The 27,526-nt window shown below is 36.7% G+C and overlaps 1 protein-coding gene across 1 annotated transcript in view; it reads right to left on the minus strand.

Moving 5' to 3' along the window:
* The window catches only part of LOC144450387 (putative palmitoyltransferase ZDHHC13), a 248,453-nt gene that overhangs the window by 60,920 nt on the left and 160,007 nt on the right, over positions 1-27,526 (minus strand). The window contains exon 11 of the mRNA XM_078140990.1: positions 3,224-3,316. Coding sequence (XP_077997116.1) covers positions 3,224-3,316 — 93 coding nt within the window. The remainder of the gene's footprint in view (positions 1-3,223; positions 3,317-27,526) is intronic.

The following is a 27,526-nucleotide window of genomic DNA, read 5'->3' on the forward strand; positions in this document are numbered from 1 at the left end:
ATATACAAACAACTTCCTTACAGACTAAAATCAATAGACACCACAAATACTATCTAGAATCAACAAGAGAAGTATTGTCAAAAATCCTTGAAGAGTATGTAAAGCCTCAAAATGTGAAATGACCACCCAAATGTATGTATCAGTGAGTTGCCAGTTTTTTTGCATAATTCTGTATCTCAAACTTTTGTAAGTAATATATGTATCGGGAATGAAATATACACTGAGATTGAATATACACCAAGCTTGAGTCAAATTTAGGATCCTAACTGTAATTTACATAGCCAAACAAGTAATGTCAGATTAGTTAATCTCAAGTTTAAACAATCTCTACTAACCAATCCTATATTTTCCTAATTGACCAATCAAATGAAGGTCAATATCAAATTCACCCCAATATGTATGGAATGTAGTAAAACCTATATGAACCTTCATTTCTGTGTGATCTGTAGGAGTTTTGTTAGATGTCAATAAAGTATGAATAGCTATCTTTCTAGTACTTGGTTATACAGCATCATTCCTTTTCTGAACCTGTTTCTAGACAATTCCCTTACCCCATAGTAAGCTGACCCTGAATATGCCATTGCTACAAAAATTATGACAAACTATATAATTTGCTATCTGATTTACTATCTGATGTCTACAGTAGTTTATAGCAAAAAACTTATGTGAGTGTTTTGATAAAAGTGTAAAATTGAGATGACCTTGTAATTAGACTATGACCTTGACCTTGGATTGAAACGACCTTGTGATAAGTGATTTGCTTGTACTCTAAAACCTATATATGGACACTTCCATCATATCTATAGCAATTCGGAACCATGAAATATTCAGTATTTACATATTTTGGTATAATCACAGATCTCGATACCAGCTGTCTTTGGAACAGATTTTTGCTACAAAAAAAGCCAAAATATGCTTTTGCTGCAAAAGACTATATAATTTGCTATTTGAGACCGATTTGCAGCCTTACACATTATGTCTTGGTGGTAGTTAGGGAAAACACCTGTGAATATTTTGATTAACAAAGTGAAAATATTTCAGTGTCCTTGTAATTAGACTATGACCTTGAGATTAAATAAAAAAGATCATGTGATAAGTGTGTTGCCCGTCCCCTAAAACCTATATATAGACACTTGTGTCATATCTGCAGCACTTTCAGGACCCTGCGATAATACCTTCATATTTTGGTGATATTGATACCAGTTGTCTTGGTAACAGAAGTTTGTAATAAAAGCAGCTCAACATATGCCTTTGTTGTATTTTTCCTGAAAGTTATACAATTTGTTATTTTCTGAGCATTTTTCATCACTCTGTAAAGATCACGTCTGATGTTAGCTTTAGAAAAGAGTCCGACGGTATTCTAATAATTACAAAAATTAAGATGACCTTGACCTTGGATTGAGAGGATCATATAATCAGTGAATTGCTTGTCCCCAAAACCCTAAATACAAACACTTACATCATATCAATAGCACTTTCAGATTAGTATATTAACACTTTGGTATAATTGGAGATATTGACAGCAGTTGTCTTGGTAACAGCTGTTTGTTACAAAACAACTTCATATATACTTTTTTTCACATTTTTCGGAAAGATTTTATGTTTGGCTATTTTCTTGACTGTCTTACAGCTTTACCGGTCATATCTGATAGAAGTATACAGAAAAGTATCGATGAATGTTTCAATAAAAGTCCAACAAATTGAGTTGACCTTGAAATTTGACTATGACCCTGAGCTTGAATCGAAAAGGTCATGTAATCATTGAGTTCCCTGTCCCCTAAAATATTTATACATAATTCCTCATTTGCACAGATGAATAAATGTGGATATCTAAGGGAGTGGTCAATTTGAGGGGGGGGGGGGTTTATTTCAGAATGCTATCATTACACTAAGGCAAGAATTATTTTCTTTTTGTCTATTATTCTTGGATGGAATTATTCATTACTTGAGGGTACATAAAGGGAGGGTCCAATATTTAGAAGGGGCCTCCACAGTTCTGGCACTGCAATATGGCAAGCATAGCTTTCTTTATTTCTTTCTTTCTTTCTTTTTTTCTTTCTTTCTTTCTTTCAGTCTTCCTACTATTACTGGATGTAAACATTTCGGTACATAACGGAATAACACTTTTTTGACGGCCATTACACTATTGAAAGAATTATTTTCTTGGATGGAAAGATTCATAACTTTAGATCACATAAGGGGAGTGTCAAATTTTAATGGGGGAGGGGGAGCGGGTAAGAGTACTGACACTACAGTATGGCAAGGATTACTTTCTTTCTTTCTACTATTTATGGATTTGTGAAAGGCTTACAAGTTTCATGCAATAAAAATCTTCTTAATCCAGCTAAGTGCATGAAATTATTGACATTGTTTGGCTTCAGAAAATGTAAAAACAAGACACAGCATCTCTGTCCTTTGGGAAACTGATCATGTGTATTATAATGATCTCATGACCAGAATTTTCACCATAATTTGAATGTCAGCCAAGATTACGTAAAAGAGAACCGATCGTACATTTAAAATGTTGACATTCAATATGCACTATAATTTGTGTGTTGTAGATTGTCACACAATTTCTAATGCACATGGCTCAGTCAATGACATCTGTCAATCAATGACGGTGATTTGTCAATAGCACATCTATGACAAAATCCAAGTTACATATTCCGCCGACAAGATATCTCACATTATAGAATACAATCATGTTACTGTACTTTTGTTTCACTTTTGTTCTTTATTGTTTAAAGTGGGCAATATCTTTTGGACAAAAATATTATTTTTAACTGGATCACAAGTGTGTTTTGTTTTCATTTCAATGTCTTACCATGACATGTTTTATTTTGTTTCATTTTTAGCTTAATGTAGTTTAAAGTCTTTCCTTAGATGTGGTATCACCTAATGCATAGACTAAATTTGCAACGACTTGTCAGACATAACTATATATATAAATAATTTCATCGACTTGGGCAACACATTTCACACAAAAAGTTGTAGTTTTCTATCAAAACTGATAATTGCAAACATTTTTAACATTAGTGCCTGTTTAGCTATTGTTGTCAATATTCCATTGTAATCATCTTATCTTTATGTCAACCACTCTGCAATCAATGTTGTTTTGTAACTAAAAATATTGTTTTTATTATTAGCAATGAGCTACTTATTTATACACTTACCCAAGATTCATTTATAGGCAATGATCTGATTTATTTACTGATACACTTACCCCATATGTTTCTGCATAATTGACATCATAACCATTCCCCAAGTAGAATTTAACCTTCTCTATATCTCCACTTTTAACAGCATCAATGAGATCCTAATATAAAATAAACATATACAATGATTAGACTAATTTACACCAGTTTCACAAAATCATGTCAAAATTACATTAAAAATATGCTTACTACAAACCCAGTGTTAAAGTGACCAAATTAATGAGGATTAGGTATTTATTTTGAATTTTTAATTTATACAACAACTTTACTGTATTTTCTAATTGTAAAAAAAATAATGTGAAATAATATCTACCAATTCCTTGTTTGTAACTCTGTAAATTGAAAATCAATAAAATACGTCTAAAATGTTTGTTATTATGCAAAAAATAACAAAGTGTTTACACTTTTTTCATCTTTTTTTCATCTTTTTGTAATCAAATGAGTTACAAACAAGGTTTTGATATTTATAATATGTTATTTCACATTATTTGTTAAATTAGGAAAACACAGTAAAGTTGTATTATGAATTAAAAATCCAAAATAAATACTTAATTCTCATCCATATGGCCACTTTAATAATATTTTAATATTTCCTTTTAGACAACATTTAAATATATATATCAAAAATATACATAAGGTAGCTGTCTATTTTATCATTCACACAAATGGTATTATGTAATATTATATGATTAATATGTCATTTATATCAATCTATTTTAATTAATATCAATCCATATAAAACACACTTTTTTGTCACTTCAATTCAAACATATGATTATTGTAAAACACAGGTAGGGTTGATTTGAACAGTTTGATTTGAGATCATTATCATTTTGTCAAATCACAACAACCCGGAAAGACTTTACGTAATGGTATGATAAAAATCTTTAGATTAGCTTTGTAGATCAAATGATTTATAAAGGTTATAAGACACAAATAGTTCAAAGTTGTTTTAGCATTAAGTTTTCAATCTGTCAAAATCTAGTTAAAGCTGACCACTAGGTGGCGGTATGGTCAGCAGATTAGTCAGCTGTAACAATGAAAGTCATTCTGATGAAGATCGTCAACAAGACAGATCAAAAGCTCAATGCTGAAAACATTTTGAACTGCTTGTGCGATATATCATTATGTAATACATTCACAATGCTAAAACATGTAACATTAAAAAGCTATATTGATGATGGACAACTGATATACACTCTGTGTAAATTAGAATATTAACACATGTATCTGTGTTATGGTTTCTAAGAATTACTAGACTGTAAGATATGACATGACGTTCCGCCCTCACTGGCCTCTGATGTGTGAGGGCGCCCCATCATGGTGTACCTTACAGACTAAAGAATTACATGATTACTATACATATTTACAAAGTTTGAGGAAATTTAAATCTGACCATGTCATCTGATACATTTAGATATTTACAAGATACGTTTTCATGTATGACGTCACTGTACTACACCTAGCCATTTCACAGCTACAGACTTTATTGTTTCAGGGGTGGGGATGTAGCTGCCTGCTGGGGGGTGTAGCTGCCTGCCGGGGGGATGTAGCTGCCTGCTGGGGGTGTAGCTGCCTGCTAGGGGGATGTAGCTGCCTGCTGGGGGTGTAGCTGCCTGCTGGGGCAGGGGGTGTAGTTGCCTGGGGTGTAGCTGCCTGCTGGGGGGGGGAGGTTTGTAGCTGCCTGCTGGGTGGTGTTGTTGCCTGCTGGGGGGTGTAGCTGCCTGCTGGGAGGGGGGAGTAGCTCCCTCAATGGCAAGGGGCTGGGTAACCAAGACTACAGACTTTAAATTGATAGATGTACTTAAATAAATTAGTGACAATGGCATTATAGCACAAATCTATAATAATCACATCCTCAAAGAGCTTTACAATTATTACTCCATGGCACAGACCTATAGTGGCACAATGGCCCTTTACTTCCTCAACTCCCTGGGGAGCATACAATCAACCTCTATAAGTGCATGGGATTAAGCATTCACATTCATTTCAACATCTATCCTACCAGGTCCCCAATTAATACAGCTAGGTTAACCAAAGTGCAATTGTGGTTCAAATCTTACCCAAGAACTCCTAGTCATTCAGAAACAAATGCCAGCAATGGGCTCAACCCTACAACCTGCAGATTCTTAGCCAGCCACTCTAAACATTCAACCATCATGACTGCACATCTATCCACTAATTGCCTTATACCAATGATGTTATTGTACAATATATATATCACTAATTCATTATTGCTATGAGTATAGTCTACATTGTAGTAGCTTTAGCATGTATGTGTTCACCTGCCAAATGTTTAATTTGCCTACACAACCCTGTTGTTACATTCCCCACATACGCCATCAATTGGAGGTTGCTTATGGGTGAGGTATCAATATTTTAGCATGTGACTTCACTTTTGGATATTTAACAGGCCTAGGTTGCCAAGCAACCTTAAACAGATGTTAATCTTTACGCCATTGACACTGACATGTGAAGTAGCCCATAACAGATTTAATGATTTCATTACATCAATAAAACAAGAATCTTACATTTCCAGGCTGAAGTCAAAGCATTTTGTAATACAACAAATCACATTTTCAAACGTAAAATGCACATTTCTGATGCCATCATTTTCATTTGAACAATTTCCCAATGAGACAATCGAAGTAACATGACCACCAAATATTAAAGCAATTGGGCTAGCAGTTTTTTACTTTAAGTTGTTTACACACACACACTCACACACTCACACACACACACACACACACACACACACTCACACACACACACACACACTCACACACTCACACACACACATACACATACACACACACAAACACACACACTCACACACACACACACACACACACACACACACACACACACACACACACACACACACACACACACACACTTAGCGATCCCTACAGAACTACTGAACCTTATCAATTCAGTTGTGCTAAAAATGAGTTAAAGGGGAACACCACTCAGTGAAATAATGGTATTTCCTGAGAATTTTTTGGTTTTAGATGACAATTTGTATAGTCATGATGACTCTTGGTTCCTTTTTAGTCTTCAATGGGTAAACTATTAATATTGGTGTGCATCCAAAGTTCACAAAAATACATTCATTTCTCCAGTAACACCACTTTTCTGGATTGGAACTGTTAAAGGGGCGTGGTCTGAAACGTCTATCTTTTTTTCTTTTTTTCTTTTTTTTTGGGGGGGGTTAGTTTTTGTTACCTGTATGTACCACTGACTGTAACTTGTTTAATGGTCAGTAATTTATATGCAAAGCCTATACCCTGTTATCTAATGTATTCTATACTAAGGAATACCATAATATTCTTTTATACTTACAGTATCACAGTAGTTTATAGAGTGAGAATTTTGCAAGCAACTACCAGTCATTACACAAGTAGCAGTGAGTGACTGTTTATTTGACCAACCAAAATTGTGTATTCTCCTACCTCTTATTATGTTGTGACTCACATTTATACAATTACCGATAGTTGATTACATACTTTTCAGGATGAATGTCATTATATCGAAATGACAGTTCCAAAAAATAATTCCAGTTGTAGCTAGTTTAGCTTTAATAATTTATCAACTTTTGTAGAACAGTCTATGACAACTTGCTGCTTTCACTAGATTCTAGGCAGTCAGAAGTACAGAGCTCAGGTTAGACTAATGAGGTTAGAACAAGTAATTTTGAAAACACCAACTTTTGAGGTGCTTTTCTCACAAATGTTTAGCCACAGAATCAAGGCAAATGAGGATTGTGTATTTTGGTTATATCCCATAACCAAAATTCAAAATCCCAAATTGCCCGGATTCTAGGCTAACAAACATATGACGATATTGTATATGGAGTATCCAGCTTTCAGTACAGGTATTACAAAATTGGCCATAAAGATGAACTCAATGATACAACAGAGATAGTAATGCATCACTATGCATCACCCCCTCCTTTTTTAATTCTTGTTTATTCTGTATCATCGTCATCATAATTTGATGAATGTATCCAAATTGTCCAATACTTTGGTTTTTTACCTTCTTTCACCCTTACTATAGTTAGATTAATACTAGATAGGAATTAGTTGTAAAGTTATACATTTACAGTCTATGTACAGAGTACAACTTATAAATATTAATACTAGATAGGAGTTAGTTGTAAAGTTATACATTTATAGTCTATGTGCAGAGTACAACTTATAAATATTAATACTAGATAGGAGTTAGTTGTAAAGTTATACATTTACAATCTATGTACAGAGTACAACTTATAAATATTAATACTAGATAGGAGTTAGTTGTAAAGTTATACATTTACAGTCTATGTACAGAGTACAACTTATAAATATTAATACTAGATAGGAGTTAGTTGTAAAGTTATACATTTACAATCTATGTACAGAGTACAACTTATAAATATTAATACTAGATAGGAGTTAGTTGTAAAGTTATACATTTACAATCTATGTACAGAGTACAACTTATAAATATTAATACTAGATAGGAGTTAGTTGTAAAGTTATACATTTACAGTCTATGTACAGAGTACAACTTATAAATATTAATACTAGATAGGAGTTAGTTGTAAAGTTATACATTTACAATCTATGTACAGAGTACAACTTATAAATATTAATACTAGATAGGAGTTAGTTGTAAAGTTATACATTTACAGTCTATGTACAGAGTACAACTTATAAATATTAATACTAGATAGGAGTTAGTTGTAAAGTTATACATTTACAGTCTATGTACAGAGTACAACTTATAAATATTAATACTAGATAGGAGTTAGTTGTAAAGTTATACATTTACAATCTATGTACAGAGTACAACTTATAAATATTAATACTAGATAGGAGTTAGTTGTAAAGTTATACATTTACAATCTATGTACAGAGTACAACTTATATATATTAATACTAGATAGGAGTTAGTTGTAAAGTTATACATTTACAGTCTATGTACAGAGTACAACTTATAAATATTAATACTAGATAGGAGTTAGTTGTAAAGTTATACATTTACAATCTATGTACAGAGTACAACTTATAAATATTAATACTAGATAGGAGTTAGTTGTAAAGTTATACATTTACAATCTATGTACAGAGTACAACTTATAAATATTAATACTAGATAGGAGTTAGTTGTAAAGTTATACATTTACAATCTATGTACAGAGTACAACTTATATATATTAATACTAGATAGGAGTTAGTTGTAAAGTTATACATTTACAGTCTATGTACAGAGTACAACTTATAAATATTAACACTAGATAGGAGTTAGTTGTAAAGTTATACATTTACAATCTATGTACAGAATACAACTTATAAATATTAATACTAGATAGGAGTTAGTTGTAAAGTTATACATTTACAATCTATGTACAGAATACAACTTATAAATATTAATACTAGATAGGAGTTAGTTGTAAAGTTATACATTTACAGTCTATGTACAGAGTACAACTTATAAATATTAATACTAGATAGGAGTTAGTTGTAAAGTTATACATTTATAGTCTATGTGCAGAGTACAACTTATAAATATTAATACTAGATAGGAGTTTGTTGTAAAGTTATACATTTACAATCTATGTACAGAGTACAACTTATATATACAGTCTGGATGCTAACGTCGTTTCTAACTAAACCACATCTGGTCAAAGTTGCTCAATTAGCACAAAAAGTTGTTCATCCAATCAGTGAACCCCAACTGCTATAGTGATGTAAACACTGTATGAGAAGCATCCTGAGCTGACAAATATACCATATATGGACATTACAGTACCATATTTAGACATTACATATTAAGGGCCAACATAAACACCAACTTTATGAGAGACTGTGATTGATTAACAAAGACATTATGTTAATGACCGTGTTGGTGGCTGTGGATGGATTTTAAAATGTATTTCATACATCTCAGGACTGCTAGAGTAACGACTTTGACTATACTGTGAGTAGAGGTATAAATGGTAATGATACTGTATAGGAACTAGACTATGTGAGTGGAAGTGTAAATGGTAACGATACTGTGTAGGAACTAGACTATGTGAGTGGAGGTGTAAATGGTAATGATACTGTATAGGAACTAGACTATGTGAGTGGAGGTGTAAATGGTAATGATACTGTATAGGAACTAGACTATGTGAGTGAAGGTGAAAATGTTAATGATACTGTATAGGAACTAGACTATATGAGTGAAGGTGTAAATGGTAATGATACTGTATAGGAACTAGACTATGTGAGTGGAGGTGTAAATGGTAATGATACTGTATAGGAACTAAACTATGTGAGTGGAGGTGTAAATTGTAATGATACTGTATAGGAACTAGACTATGTGAGTGGAAGTGTAAATGGTAACGATACTGTGTAGGAACTAGACTATGTTAGTGGAGGTGTAAATGGTAATGATACTGTATAGGAACTAGACTATGTGAGTGGAGGTGTAAATAGTAATGATACTGTATAGGAACTAGACTATGTGAGTGAAGGTGAAAATGTTAATGATACTGTATAGGAACTAGACTATATGAGTGAAGGTGTAAATGGTAATGATACTGTATAGGAACTAGACTATGTGAGTGGAGGTGTAAATGGTAATGATACTGTATAGGAACTAAACTATGTGAGTGGAGGTGTAAATTGTAATGATACTGTGTAGGAACTAGACTATGTGAGTGAAGGTGTAAATGGTAATGATACTGTATAGGAACTAGACTATGTGAGTGGAGGTGTAAATGGTAATGATTCTGTATAGGAACTAGACTAGTGACTGGAGGTGTAAATTGTAATGATACTGTGTAGGAACTAGACTATGTGAGTGAAGGTGTAAATGGTAATGATACTGTATAGGAACTAGACTATGTGAGTGGAGGTGTAAATTGTAATGATACTGTGTAGGAACTAGACTATGTGAGTGATGGTGTAAATGGTAATGATACTGTATAGGAACTAGACTATGTGAGTGGAGGTGTAAATGGTAATGATACTGTGTAGGAACTAGACTATGTGAGTGAAGGTGTAAATGGTAATGATACTGTATAGGAACTAGACTATGTGAGTGGAGGTGTAAATTGTAATGATACTGTGTAGGAACTAGACTATGTGAGTGAAGGTGTAAATGGTAATGATACTGTATAGGAACTAGACTATGTGAGTGGAGGTGTAAATGGTAATGATACTGTGTAGGAACTAGACTAGTGAGTGGAGGTGTGAATGGTAATGATACTGTGTAGGAACTAGACTAGTGAGTGGAGGTGTAAATGGTAATGATACAGGAACTAGACTAGTGAGTGGAGGTGTAAATGGTAATGATACTGTATATGAACTAGACTATGTGAGTGAAGGTGAAAATGTTAATGATACTGTATAGGAACTAGACTATATGAGTGAAGGTGTAAATGGTAATGATACTGTATAGGAACTAGACTATGTGAGTGGAGGTGTAAATGGTAATGATACTGTATAGGAACTAGACTATGTGAGTGGAGGTGTAAATTGTAATGATACTGTGTAGGAACTAGACTATGTGAGTGAAGGTGTAAATGGTAATGATACTGTATAGGAACTAGACTATGTGAGTGGAGGTGTAAATTGTAATGATACTGTATAGGAACTAGACTATATGAGTGAAGGTGTAAATGGTAATGATACTGTATAGGAACTAGACTAGTGAGTGAAGGTGTAAATGGTAATGATACTGTGTAGGAACTAGACTAGTGAGTGGAGGTGTAAATTGTAATGATACTGTATAGGAACTAGACTATGTGAGTGGAGGTGTAAATGGTAATGATACTGTATAGGAACTAGACTATGTGAGTGGAGGTGTAAATTGTAATGATACTGTATAGGAACTAGACTATGTGAGTGAAGGTGTAAATGGTAATGATAAAGGAACTAGACTAGTGAGTGGAGGTGTAAATGGTAACGATACTGTATAGGAACTAGACTAGTGAGTGGAGGTGTAAATTGTAATGATACTGTATAGGAACTAGACTAGTGAGTGGAGGTGTAAATGGTAACGATACTGTATAGGAACTAGACTAGTGAGTGGAGGTGTAAATGGTAATGATACTGTATAGGAACTAGACTATGTGAGTGGAGGTGTAAATTGTAATGATACTGTATAGGAACTAGACTATGTGAGTGGAGGTGTAAATTGTAATGATACTGTATAGGAACTAGACTATGTGAGTGGAGGTGTAAATGGTAATGATACTGTATAGGAACTAGACTATGTGAGTGGAGGTGTAAATTGTAATGATACTGTATAGGAACTAGACTATGTGAGTGGAGGTGTAAATGGTAATGATACTGTATAGGAACTAGACTATGTGAGTGGAAGTGTAAATGGTAACGATACCGTATAGGAACTAGACTATGTGAGTGGAGGTGTAAATTGTAATGATACCGTATAGGAACTATACTAGTGAGTGGAGGTGTAAATGGTAACGATACTGTATAGGAACTAGACTATGTGAGTGGAGGTGTAAATGGTAACGATACTGTATAGAAACTAGACTGTGAGTGGAGGTGTAAATGGTATTGATACTGTATAGGAACTAGACTATGTGAGTGGAGGTGTAAATGGTATTGATACTGTATAGGAACTAGACTATGTGAGTGGAGGTGTAAATTGTAATGATACTGTGTAGGAACTAGACTAGTGAGTGAAGGTGTAAATGGTAATGATACTGTATAGGAACTAGACTATGTGAGTGAAGGTGTAAATGGTAATGATACTGTATAGGAACTAGACTATGTGAGTGGAGGTGTAAATGGTAATGATACTGTGTAGGAACTAGACTAGTGAGTGGAGGTGTGAATGGTAATGATACTGTGTAGGAACTAGACTAGTGAGTGGAGGTGTAAATGGTAATGATACAGGAACTAGACTAGTGAGTGGAGGTGTAAATGGTAATGATACTGTATATGAACTAGACTATGTGAGTGAAGGTGAAAATGTTAATGATACTGTATAGGAACTAGACTATATGAGTGAAGGTGTAAATGGTAATGATACTGTATAGGAACTAGACTATGTGAGTGGAGGTGTAAATGGTAATGATACTGTATAGGAACTAGACTATGTGAGTGGAGGTGTAAATTGTAATGATACTGTGTAGGAACTAGACTATGTGAGTGAAGGTGTAAATGGTAATGATACTGTATAGGAACTAGACTATGTGAGTGGAGGTGTAAATTGTAATGATACTGTATAGGAACTAGACTATATGAGTGAAGGTGTAAATGGTAATGATACTGTATAGGAACTAGACTAGTGAGTGAAGGTGTAAATGGTAATGATACTGTGTAGGAACTAGACTAGTGAGTGGAAGTGTAAATTGTAATGATACTGTATAGGAACTAGACTATGTGAGTGGAGGTGTAAATGGTAATGATACTGTATAGGAACTAGACTATGTGAGTGGAGGTGTAAATTGTAATGATACTGTATAGGAACTAGACTATGTGAGTGAAGGTGTAAATGGTAATGATAAAGGAACTAGACTAGTGAGTGGAGGTGTAAATGGTAACGATACTGTATAGGAACTAGACTAGTGAGTGGAGGTGTAAATTGTAATGATACTGTATAGGAACTAGACTAGTGAGTGGAGGTGTAAATGGTAACGATACTGTATAGGAACTAGACTAGTGAGTGGAGGTGTAAATGGTAATGATACTGTATAGGAACTAGACTATGTGAGTGGAGGTGTAAATTGTAATGATACTGTATAGGAACTAGACTATGTGAGTGGAGGTGTAAATTGTAATGATACTGTATAGGAACTAGACTATGTGAGTGGAGGTGTAAATGGTAATGATACTGTATAGGAACTAGACTATGTGAGTGGAGGTGTAAATTGTAATGATACTGTATAGGAACTAGACTATGTGAGTGGAGGTGTAAATGGTAATGATACTGTATAGGAACTAGACTATGTGAGTGGAAGTGTAAATGGTAACGATACCGTATAGGAACTAGACTATGTGAGTGGAGGTGTAAATTGTAATGATACCGTATAGGAACTATACTAGTGAGTGGAGGTGTAAATGGTAACGATACTGTATAGGAACTAGACTATGTGAGTGGAGGTGTAAATGGTAACGATACTGTATAGGAACTAGACTGTGAGTGGAGGTGTAAATGGTATTGATACTGTATAGGAACTAGACTATGTGAGTGGAGGTGTAAATGGTATTGATACTGTATAGGAACTAGACTATGTGAGTGGAGGTGTAAATTGTAATGATACTGTGTAGGAACTAGACTAGTGAGTGAAGGTGTAAATGGTAATGATACTGTATAGGAACTAGACTATGTGAGTGAAGGTGTAAATGGTAATGATACTGTATAGGAACTAGACTATGTGAGTGGAGGTGTAAATGGTAATGATACTGTATAGGAACTAGACTATGTGAGTGAAGGTGTAAATTGTAACGATACTGTATAGGAACTAGACTATGTGAGTGAAGGTGTAAATGGTAATGATACTGTATAGGAACTAGACTAGTGAGTGGAGGTGTAAATGGTAAGAATACTGTATAGGAACTAGACTATGTGAGTGGAGGTGTAAATGGTAATGATACTGTATAGGAACTAGACTATGTGAGTGGAGGTGTAAATGGTAATGATACTGTATAGGAACTAGACTATGTGAGTGGAGGTGTGAATGGTAATGATATTGTATAGGAACTAGACTATGTGAGTGGAGGTGTTTATGGTAACGATATTGTATAGGAACTAGATTATGTGAGTGGAGGTGTAAATGGTAATGATACTGTATAGGAACTAGACTATGTGAGTGAAGGTGTAAATGGTAATGATACTATATAGGAACTAGACTATGTGAGTGAAGGTGTAAATGGTAATGATACTGTATAGGAACTAGACTATGTGAGTGAAGGTGTAAATTGTAACGATACTGTATAGGAACTAGACTATGTGAGTGAAGGTGTAAATGGTAATGATACTGTATAGGAACTAGACTAGTGAGTGGAGGTGTAAATGGTAAGAATACTGTATAGGAACTAGACTATGTGAGTGGAGGTGTAAATTGTAATGATACTGTGTAGGAACTAGACTAGTGAGTTGAGGTGTAAATGGTAATGATACTGTATAGGAACTAGACTATGTGAGTGGAGGTGTAAATGGTAACGATACTGTATAGGAACTAGACTATGTGAGTGGAGGTGTAAATGGTAATGATACTGTATAGGAACTAGACTATGTGAGTGGAGGTGTAAATGGTAATGATACTGTATAGGAACTAGACTATGTGAGTGGAGGTGTAAATGGTAATGATACTGTATAGGAACTAGACTATGTGAGTGAAGGTGTGAATGGTAATGATACTGTATAGGAACTAGACTATGTGAGTGGAGGTGTAAATGGTAACGATACTGTAGAGGAACTAGACTATGTGAGTGGAGGTGTAAATGGTAATGATACTGTATAGGAACTAGACTATGTGAGTGGAGGTGTAAATGGTAATGATACTGTATAGGAACTAGACTATGTGAGTGGAGGTGTAAATGGTAATGATACTGTATAGGAACTAGACTAGTGAGTGGAGGTGTAAATGGTAATGATACTGTGTAGGAACTAGACTAGTGAGTGGAGGTGTAAATTGTAATGATACTGTATAGGGACTAGACTAGTAAGTGGAGATGTAAATGGTAATGATACTGTATAGGAACTAGACTATGTGAGTGGAGGTGTAAATGGTAATGATACTGTATAGGAACTAGACTAGTGAGTGGAGGTGTAAATGGTAATGATACTGTATAGGAACTAGACTATGTGAGTGGAGGTGTAAATTGTAATGATACTGTGTAGGAACTAGACTAGTGAGTGAAGGTGTAAATGGTAATGATACTGTGTAGGAACTAGACTAGTGAGTGGAGGTGTAAATGGTAATGATAAAGGAACTAGACTAGTGAGTGGAGGTGTAAATGGTAATGATACTGTATAGGAACTAGACTAGTGAGTGGAGGTGTAAATGGTAATGATACTGTGTAGGAACTAGACTATGTGAGTGGAGGTGTAAATGGTAATGATACTGTGTAGGAACTAGACTAGTGAGTGGAGGTGTAAATGGTAATGATACTGTATAGGAACTAGACTAGTGAGTGGAGGTGTAAATGGTAAGAATACTGTATAGGAACTAGACTATGTGAGTGGAGGTGTAAATGGTAATGATACTGTATAGGAACTAGACTATGTGAGTGGAGGTGTAAATGGTAATGATACTGTATAGGAACTAGACTATGTGAGTGGAGGTGTGAATGGTAATGATATTGTATAGGAACTAGACTATGTGAGTGGAGGTGTTTATGGTAACGATATTGTATAGGAACTAGATTATGTGAGTGGAGGTGTAAATGGTAATGATACTGTATAGGAACTAGACTATGTGAGTGAAGGTGTAAATGGTAATGATACTATATAGGAACTAGACTATGTGAGTGAAGGTGTAAATGGTAATGATACTGTATAGGAACTAGACTATGTGAGTGAAGGTGTAAATTGTAACGATACTGTATAGGAACTAGACTATGTGAGTGAAGGTGTAAATGGTAATGATACTGTATAGGAACTAGACTAGTGAGTGGAGGTGTAAATGGTAAGAATACTGTATAGGAACTAGACTATGTGAGTGGAGGTGTAAATTGTAATGATACTGTGTAGGAACTAGACTAGTGAGTTGAGGTGTAAATGGTAATGATACTGTATAGGAACTAGACTATGTGAGTGGAGGTGTAAATGGTAACGATACTGTATAGGAACTAGACTATGTGAGTGGAGGTGTAAATGGTAATGATACTGTATAGGAACTAGACTATGTGAGTGGAGGTGTAAATGGTAATGATACTGTATAGGAACTAGACTATGTGAGTGGAGGTGTAAATGGTAATGATACTGTATAGGAACTAGACTATGTGAGTGGAGGTGTAAATGGTAATGATACTGTATAGGAACTAGACTATGTGAGTGGAGGTGTAAATGGTAATGATACTGTATAGGAACTAGACTATGTGAGTGGAGGTGTAAATGGTAATGATACTGTATAGGAACTAGACTATGTGAGTGGAGGTGTAAATGGTAATGATACTGTATAGGAACTAGACTATGTGAGTGGAGGTGTAAATGGTAATGATACTGTATAGGAACTAGACTATGTGAGTGAAGGTGTGAATGGTAATGATACTGTATAGGAACTAGACTATGTGAGTGGAGGTGTAAATGGTAACGATACTGTAGAGGAACTAGACTATGTGAGTGGAGGTGTAAATGGTAATGATACTGTATAGGAACTAGACTATGTGAGTGGAGGTGTAAATGGTAATGATACTGTATAGGAACTAGACTATGTGAGTGGAGGTGTAAATGGTAATGATACTGTATAGGAACTAGACTAGTGAGTGGAGGTGTAAATGGTAATGATACTGTGTAGGAACTAGACTAGTGAGTGGAGGTGTAAATTGTAATGATACTGTATAGGGACTAGACTAGTAAGTGGAGATGTAAATGGTAATGATACTGTATAGGAACTAGACTATGTGAGTGGAGGTGTAAATGGTAATGATACTGTATAGGAACTAGACTAGTGAGTGGAGGTGTAAATGGTAATGATACTGTATAGGAACTAGACTATGTGAGTGGAGGTGTAAATTGTAATGATACTGTGTAGGAACTAGACTAGTGAGTGAAGGTGTAAATGGTAATGATACTGTGTAGGAACTAGACTAGTGAGTGGAGGTGTAAATGGTAATGATAAAGGAACTAGACTAGTGAGTGGAGGTGTAAATGGTAATGATACTGTATAGGAACTAGACTAGTGAGTGGAGGTGTAAATGGTAATGATACTGTGTAGGAACTAGACTATGTGAGTGGAGGTGTAAATGGTAATGATACTGTGTAGGAACTAGACTAGTGAGTGGAGGTGTAAATGGTAATGATAAAGGAACTAGACTAGTGAGTGGAGGTGTAAATGGTAATGATACTGTGTAGGAACTAGACTATGTGAGTGGAGGTGTAAATGGTAATGATACTGTGTAGGAACTAGACTAGTGAGTGGAGGTGTAAATGGTAATGATAAAGGAACTAGACTAGTGAGTGGAGGTGTAAATGGTAATGATAAAGGAACTAGACTATGTGAGTGGAGGTGTAAATGGTAATGATACTGTATAGGAACTAGACTATGTGAGTGGAGGTGTAAATTGTAATGATACTGTGTAGGAACTAGACTATGTGAGTGAAGGTGTAAATGGTAATAATACTGTATAGGAACTAGACTATGTGAGTGGAGGTGTAAATTGTAATGATACTGTGTAGGAACTAGACTATAAGAGTGGAGGTGTAAATGGTAATGATACTGTATAGGAACTAGACTATGTGAGTGGAGGTGTAAATTGTAATGATACTGTATAGGAACTAGACTATGTGAGTGGAGGTGTAAATGGTAATGATACTGTGTAGGAACTAGACTATGTGAGTGGAGGTGTAAATGGTAATGATACTGTGTAGGAACTAGACTAGTGAGTGGAGGTGTAAATGGTAATGATAAAGGAACTAGACTAGTGAGTGGAGGTGTAAATGGTAATAATACTGTATAGGAACTAGACTATGTGAGTGGAGGTGTAAATTGTAATGATACTGTGTAGGAACTAGACTATAAGAGTGGAGGTGTAAATGGTAATACCTGGCTATCAGCTATTAACCTCTCAGCTTTCTCCATGGGCTGGCTATGCAGCTATTCAAGCTATTAGCCATTAATAGCCGCTATTAGCCATTAATAGCCAGCTAATAGCTGGCTATCAGCTATCAACCCCTCAGCTTTCTCCATGGGCTGGCTATGCAGCTATTTAAGCTATTAGCCATTAATAGCCGCTATTAGCCATTAATAGCCAGCTAATAGCTGGCTATCAGCTATCAACCTCTCAGCTTTCTCCGTGGGCTGGCTATGCAGCTGTTCAAGCTATTAGCCATTAATAGCCACTATTAGCCATTAATAGCCAGCTAATAGCTGGCTATCCACTATCAACCTCTCAGCTTTCTCTGTGGGCTGGCTATGCAGCTATTTAAGCTATTAGCCATTAATAGCCGCTATTAGCCATTAATAGCCAGCTAAGAGCTGGTTATCAGCTATCAACCTCTCAGCTTTCTCCATGGGCTGGCTATGCAGCTATTTAAGCTATTAGCCATTAATAGCCGCTATTAGCCATTAATAGCCAGCTAATAGCTGGCCATCAGCTATCAACCTCTCAGCTTTCTCCATGGGCTGGCTATGTAGCTGTTCAAGCTATTAGCCATTAATAGCCGCTATTAGCCATTAATAGCAAGCTAGTAGCTGGCTACCAGCTATTAACCTCTCAGCTTTCTCCATGGGCTGGCTATGGAGCTATTCAAGCTATTAGCCATTAATAGCCGCTATTAGCCATTAATAGCCAGCTAATAGCTGGCTATCAGCTATCAACCCCTCCGCTTTCTCCATGGGCTGGCTATGCAACTATTCAAGCTATTAGCTATTAATAGCCACTATTAGCCATTAATAGCCAGCAAATAGCTGGCTATCAGCTATCAACCTCTCAGCTTTCTCCATGGGCTGGCTATGCAGCTATTCAAGCTATTAGCCATTAATAGCCGCTATTAGCCATTAATAGCCAGCTAATAGCTGGCTATCAGCTATCAACCTCTCAGCTTTCTCTGTGGGCTGGCTATGCAGCTGTTCAAGCTATTAGCCATTAATAGCCACTATTAGCCATTAATAGCCAGCTAATAGCTGGCTATCCACTATCAACCTCTCAGCTTTCTCTGTGGGCTGGCTATGCAGCTATTTAAGCTATTAGCCATTAATAGCCGCTATTAGCCATTAACAGCCAGCTAAGAGCTGGCTATCAGCTATCAACCTCTCAGCTTTCTCCATGGGCTGGCTACGCAGCTATTTAAGCTATTAGCCATTAATAGCCGCTATTAGCCATTAATAGCTAGCTAATAGCTGGCTATCCGCTATCAACCTCTCAGCTTTCTCCATGGGCTGACTATGCAGCTATTCAAGCTATTAGCCATTAATAGCTAGCTAATAGCTGGCTATCAGCTATCAACCTCTCAGCTTTCTCCAAGGGCTGGCTATGCAGCTATTCAAGCTATTAGCCATTAATAGCCAGCTAATAGCCGGCTATCAGCTATCAACCTCTCAGCTTTCTCCATGGGCTGGCTATGCAGCTATTCAAGCTATTAGCCATTAATAGCCGCTATTAGCCATTAATAGCCAGCTAATAGCTGGCTTTCCGCTATCAACCTCTCAGCTTTCTCTGTGGGCTGGCTATGCAGCTATTTAAGCTATTAGCCATTAATAGCCGCTATTAGCCATTAATAGCCGCTATTAGCCATTAATAGCCAGCTAAGAGCTGTCTATCAGCTATCAACCTCTCAGCTTTCTCCATGGGCTGGCTACGCAGCTATTTAAGCTATTAGCCATTAATAGCCGCTATTAGCCATTAATAGCCGCTATTAGCCATTAATAGCTAGCTAATAGCTGGCTATCAGCTATCAACCTCTCAGCTTTCTCCATGGGCTGGCTATGCAGCTGTTCAAGCTATTAGCCATTAATAGCAATCTAATAACTGGCTATTAACCCCAAGAGTTAAGTTTGTTGAAATTAAATGAATGAAAAAACAAACCATGATCGAGATTTATTATTTGAAGAGTCAAGGAGTACAGTGTGTTCTAAACACCTTAACACCTGATAATATAATGATGCTATGTCAAGTAATTTTGATTTGTTCAGATTAAAGTACTTTAAAAGACTTTGTAATTTTATAGATGAATCATGATGGACTAAATGTGTCTTTAACCATCTCAATTCCATTAGTGAAGAATCTGAAAGAAATGTGATAAAAATGTCCTGGAATTGGCGGAAAACTGTAAATAATGTGTTAATAGACCTTAATATTGATAAAGACCAAATTCAAACTCTTTCAGATAATAAAATCAAACATATCATATTTAAAAATGACGAGCTCAAATGGAAAGACACTTGAACACTTTCTTTTTACATGTGAAAGCCATTCTACACAACGACAGATCTTAATGAAAGGAACAGAAGAACTATTACTCAACAATAAGGAGTTGAACTTATATCAAGATTTTAAACAAAGGAAAGAACTACTCTGTTTATTTATAGGAGATAATACAAAACACTACAATGCTCAGTCTATAAGTAAACAAATAGATAAACTTGTCAAACAATACCTTATTGAAGCAATTGAAAACAGAAAAGATTTTGTTAAAACTAATATAGAATAGTTTAGCCGTTAGATTTTCTGACAACTAACATTTGAAGCATACATTTTTATTTGTATTGTCGTTTTATCAACATTCTTACCTCACTTTGGTTTATTTTGTTGTTTGTTCCTGTATATGTTTTTTACTCGTCTTTATGGTAGTGTATGTATTTTTAATTTTTCTTAGTGCTGCTCCTAACAATCTTAGTGAGTCCCCTGATACAAAAGGGATGCAATAAATAGATAAATAGCCATGTCCTGAAGAGTGCTGGGGGTTGTTAGCTGGTAGTAGGCTATTAATAGCTAATAGCGGCTGTCAATGGCTCTTAGCTTGAATAGCTACCCATGGAGATAATCACACCATATTCCCGTTTTTATAATAACTGATAGCAAGCTATTACCTGGCTATTTATAGCTAATAGTATTAAGTTGAATAGCCAATAGCTGCTATTTATCTGAGATCCAGCTATTTTGGCAATTCAATAAATCCCCAGTAGCTGCTATTTACCTTCAGATCAAGCTATTTTGGCAACAAAGGAAATAGACAACAGCCACTATTTATCTCGAATCAAGCTATTTTGGGGATGAACCTATTTTGGCAATCCAATAAATAGCCAATAGCCGCTATTTAGCTCAAATCAAGATTGAATCAAGCTGTTTTGGTAAATAGCCAATAACCGCTATTTATCTGAGATCAAGCTATTGTGGCAATCCAACAATACCGCACCTCTATACAGGGTTATAGCTGAGATGCATACTGATAATGTGTACTAGTTGGTTAGACTGCACACTCAATATTTTTGGAGCAATAATTATTCAAATATCCACTGACTCCCCATCCCTATATATGCCTATAAGTAACATGGTGGAATATGAAAAGTTTAATAATTTAAATAAAGACAATATTTATTCTTCCAGAGATAAATTTAAGTATTCATAGGTAGTATCACTACTACTTACAGCTATAAAAATGTGTACACACTCTATTCTTTGTCAATTACAGCTGTTAGTATTAGATTGGAAATTCCCCAGAAGACCATATGAGTACACAAAGTCGTGTCTGCTTGGTATCAATGACAATAATTATTTCAAACCACCTATACAGGGTTATAGCTGAGATGCATACTGATAATGTGTACTAGTTGGTTAGAATGCACACTCAATATTATTGGAGATATAACTTATTCAAATATCCACTGACTCTCCATCCCTATATATGCCTATACGTTACATGGTGGAACATGAAAAGATTAATAATTTAAATAAAGACAATATTTATTCTTCCAGAGATAAATTTAAGTATTCATAGGTAGTATCACTACTACATTGAATATTTGAAATGTGTGCACACTCTATTGTTTGTCAATTACAGCTCCTCGTATTAGATTTGAAATTACTCAGAAGGCCATATGAGTACACACTGTCATGTCTGCTGGGTATCAATGACAATAATTATTTCAAGCCACCTCTACAGGGTTATAGCTGAGATGCATACTGATAATGTGTACTAGTTGGTTAGAATGCACACTCAATATTATTGGAGATATAACTTATTGAAATATCCACTGACTCCCCATCCCTATACATGCCTATATGTTACATGGTGGAACATGAAACGATTAATAATTCCAATAAAGACAATAATTATTCTTCCAGGGACAAATGTTAGTATTCATAGGTAGTATCACTACTACTTACAGCAATTAAAATGTGTGCACACTCTATTGTTTGTCAATTATAGCTCATACTATTAGATTGGAAATTACCCAGAAGGCCATATTGAGTACAAAAAGTCGTGTCTGCTGGGTATCAATGACAATAATTATTTCAAACCACCTATACAAGGCTATAGCTGAGATGTATACTGATAGTGTGTACTAGTTGGTTAGAGTGCACAGGAATATTTACTATTATATCCAATGATTCCCTATTGCTATACATGCCTATACGTTACATGGTGGAACATGAAAAGATTAATAATTTCAATAAAGACAACAATTATTCTTCCAGGGACAAATGTTAGTATTCATAGGTAGTATGACTACTACTTACAGCAATTAAAATGCGTTGGCCCATGCATCTATTGTTTCCTTGCTGACGGACAAGCTATGTATAGTTTGAGCAAAGTCACGAGTGTCTGTGGTTTGAGCTATTGAGGCTACTGTGAACAGCGCCCCCGTGCGGTGGCTGCTGCGTTCAGCACAGTATGACTATGAGCCGAGTTCTATGCATAACCGGTGTAGGCATCCGTTCCTTAGTCAGTCTCTCCGTATGTATCATTTTTTTCCGATCAATGTGTCTATATTTTGTCAAAGAATTAATCACTACTCTTGACAAACGTCCCAACGTTGGCAAAATATTCCCTACCTGAAAGTTTGTGGCGTAATTTTACTGATCTCAACATATACCTTAGTAGTAGTAGTAGCGACGGCAGCTGTTGCAATGGCGACTACAATCTGAAACTGAATGAACAGCTGAGCGCTGTAGCCCCATCACTTCAAAAAATTGATGCGCGTTCAGCGTAAGTTTGAGAATATTTTTGTTCAAAATTGTCATCATAATAGAAAAAAAATAGTGGGTGTATGTATATAATAAATAAATAATCTTCCGGTATTTCTCATTCATGCTACGTCATCGAGGACGAATGATTCCCTCATGCCGATAGGCTCGGAGGGATACTGCCGACATTAGGAAATCATGACGTAGCACTCATTTGGAATACCGGTCTTACGAAATATTTCGTCCATGTAAAATAGTATCCGGGTAAGGCTTATGCGCATGCGTACGTATTTATCGTTCGTGACTGTAAAGTTTTGTCCTCTTGGAAATGTTAAACCAGCCGTTTTGCCGAAACTCCATGATAAAAATTCTTGGTAAAGTAATAATAAGTTCAGGTGTATTTATTTACTTGAAATGTGGGATTGTGGGATGGGGATATATATTCCCTGTCAGTTTACTGTGACTTAGTCAGACAATTTCAAACTAGGACACAGCACCATTTCGAGTTACTAATATTTTGCTACTACACGTGTACACACGCTTGTGTATGTGTGATTTATGAGATGTAGTCTTGCTTGCAGACGGTGCACGGGTCTCGATTACTGACAGGAGAAGGACATATATGCAAGCAGGACTAGTCATGGTGGCGTGGTGATGTACATAAATTGTAGAAATAATACAAAGTATTACAATATCAAAGAAACCGACGAACACAATCGATCTGATAAAAATATGTCTCACTCTGTTAATTTAGTATTTCAACTACCTGTAGGACTAGCACCCCCGGGAGTACGTCTTCTAACCGGGGGCGCCACTGTCAGCAGCGCCACCAGATCAGCAGAACCCAGTGTGCAAGAAGACTGCTGATGATCAAGATGTATTCCTATATTGTTACAGAGTGTATTACCTTTATTGTTTGTTCCTACTCTTCATGGAAAACCACTACCAGACGTTTTACGGTAAGCTGGTTCTCTACATTGGCATAGTCAGTAATAGAATTTGTGTGTGGCAAATGCTTTTTGTGTGTTTTACTTTTTTCGATTTTGCCGTGCCACGCAAGTTCCTGTCAGCCGACAACTTTGTAATAACTTAGTTACACAATAATTGTACCACGTTCGATATCATGATTCAATAATTTTTGCAACCAATTGTAACACGTTCTTATACGTGCAATTACAATTTTTTGTAATTGTCATTATCACGAATTCAACATGTTTATTTCAACTGTACACTCACAAGCATTTTGTATTTTCGAATTATTTACATCTGTGCAACATTATAGTTCAAATCAAGTACTTGCACTTTTAGTAACATCGATATCGCACAGACCTAAACCTGGACTAACACGCAATCTACTACGTGTAGCTCAGCGTTTTATATTAATTTTTGAAAGAAACAGTATTTGTAAACCGAACTTACACTGTTATGGTACTTTCAAAACCCAACATCTCATAACTGTGAAACTGCATAACAATAGGAAGATCTGTCACCTTTTAGCCGTCTTTAATTATTCAAGTAATTTCCATCTATTGAAAGTGTCACCTGACCTGTACGAACTGATATTTACAAACATATGTTCGTTTGCTATATCCGCGGTGTCACGAATAATCTACCGATCTATCGTTATGTTAGTATTAGTAAACTTAAACGTGCATAGCACCCGCCCACTCAAACTCCGTACAGGCTCAAACTTTAATTTTTTGGGGATTTTAGATATAGCTTCACTAAACACTATTAATATAGTTGGAGCATATTTACAGTCCCATTTGATTACACTTTAAGTATATACAACACTACCCAGTTATCTGTTTCAAAACTCATTGTAGTTTTAAACAGTATTATTATTTCAATATAAATATAAATAAGGCTTCCAATAATTGTAATACCCTTTCTACCCGAGCAAACACGGTTTAGGGGAAAACAATTTCACACAATTAAAACTTTTTGAGTCAATCCTATAAATATTATAACAGATTTAAACTCCAATAGGGTTGGAGTTTAACTTTAGTAGTCTTTGTCAATATGGATGTAATAGATATACAGAACTGTACTAAAGATGAGTTAATGACTATAAAAGGAATAGACCCTGCAACAGCTAAGTCAATAATTGATCTCCGTGAGAGGCACAAGCACCTAACTCAAGAACTTATAACAGCAATTTTGCATTCTAAACCGTCGAAGGAATTTTGGGACAAAGTTAGGTTCACACCAATTCCACTGACTACTCCCGACCATACCCCTGAAGGTCCTACTGACATAGAGGAGGGAGGGGGAGCTAGTGGTGGTAGTCCCACTAGCACCGATACCACACCACAGCAAGACCACTTCAATGCAAGGATGGGAGAAGTTATTGATCAAGCTGCTGCCAACTCAGTCTATGGGGGTAGAAGTTATTGATCAAGCTGCTGCCAACTCAGTCTATGGGGGTACAAGACCAAAGGCAAACAAAGGGAAGTCACCACCATCCCATGACACCCCACCAGCTGAGCATCCAGCACCACAAACACCAGTTGTGCACCAGACACCACCATCTGGGCCTCATCTGCAAATGACAGGCCAACCGATGCCACCACCAGAGACTCAACCACCACCAATGGGGTACTACCCACCCTCGTGGGGGTATCAGGTACCACCACCTGGTCCATCACAACCTGCATATCGCCAGTCACCACCAGCTGCAAACATACCAGTGACACAACCAGGCTACCAGGCACCGTCCATGGTGTACTACCAACCAGCTGGATACCAACAGCCACCACCAGCCAGCTATACAATGGGGCAGTCAGGGTACCAACCACCTATCATGGGGTACTACCCACCGGCAATGCCTTATCTGGCATACCATCAGCAGCCAACATCACCATACCAATACCCACCATACCCCATGGTACCACCATACTACCAGCCTCATCCCATGCAATCATATGGACCACCAACAGTCTCACAGCCTTTAGTGTCATCAACTATGGCCCAACAACCAGACCAACGAGTGTTGACAGGTGCAACTCAGTTTAAGCAGGAACAACCAATGCCTACAGCACACACACCAGTGCCAACACCATGTGTACAAGGGCCATCTCCCCATGTAGGAGTGAGCAGTACCACCACCACTCCCCCAACACCGACAAGTCAGCAACACACCTGGGACCAGGGAGTCAGTGCTTCAGATAGAAGGGGATACGGCCAACCACCACATCATCCCTATGTCCCCAAGAACTTGATTTACTCAGGAGATAGTACATGGCGGAGTTTTATAACCCGATACGAGCAGTATGCACACTCCAATCAGTGGACAATCCAGGAGGCGAGAGACAACATGTGTTGGTTCTTAGATGGCAAAGCTATTGATTACTACACTCTTATCCGAGATCGACATCAAGATATTGAATACCACAACCTAGTCAAACAATTGGAACGCCGTTTCGATTTTCAAGAACTACCAGAAACTGCCCTGGTTGAATTTTATCAAGCAAAACAGTGGTCTGATGAGGCGCTCCGTGACTGGGCAGACAGACTACTAACACAGGCAACACATGGCTTCGATAATTTCAATGATGAGCATATGAATGGACAGGCCTTACTATCATTCTGTCAAGGCTGCTTGGATAAGGAGGCCGGACAATATGCGGCTAATCAACGACCAGCCACAATAGACAGTGCAATTGATAAAATCAGATGGTTTAAGCACAATAACCAGGCAATCTTTGGCAAGTCCCCGTGCTCACGGGAGATTCGCCAAGTCATCACAGATATTGACGACAGCGACGACCACAGCCAACCACGGGTATGAGCAGCCACCCGTCTCCAATCAAATAGACCACTGCCACCATCTCATTTAACAGGCCACAGGTATCCACACAACTCTCCTATACAGAAAAAAATCTCTGGAGGATGAGGTTTTGAACCTGAAGGGCCAATTACAAACAGTACAGTCTGCCCTAGATGGAATAATCTCACAGATGAAGACAATAACAACCCACGAAGGTCCAGGAGCCGGTCACCATCACCAAACCGAAACTGTTACCAGTGTGGTAGACCCAGACACTTCAGGAGGGACTGCCCACAGCTCGACCCCAAAACCAATAGAGGGGTCGGAGACAGAGGTCTAACACCGACCCTCAATCCCACAGGCCTCAGCAACCGGACAGATAACCTGGACAACGACAAATTGGACCAAACCCTACTAGAAAAGCAATGTACCACACCACCCTTTTACGGTGATGTTACATGCTCGTCAGGAAAACCTTCTGCGATGAACACAACTGCAAACAGTGAGCAGGAAGAAGTCACTATATACCAACTCAAGTCATCTTTTATGTGCACTGTGCCTATTAAAATTCAAGGACACCAGGTGAATGCCATAGTTGATACTGCAGCAGAAGTTACCCTCATCTCAGACCAACTCTACAAAAGCTTACATGACAAACTGATAATACTCAAAACAGTAATCATGAATGTGAATGTACTCAGAAAAGTAATGGGGTGACTGGGGGAACCCGTCCCCTTTTACATGTG

This window comes from Glandiceps talaboti, chromosome 19, assembly GCF_964340395.1.
Source record: "Glandiceps talaboti chromosome 19, keGlaTala1.1, whole genome shotgun sequence".
NCBI classification, from domain to species: domain Eukaryota; kingdom Metazoa; phylum Hemichordata; class Enteropneusta; family Spengelidae; genus Glandiceps; species Glandiceps talaboti.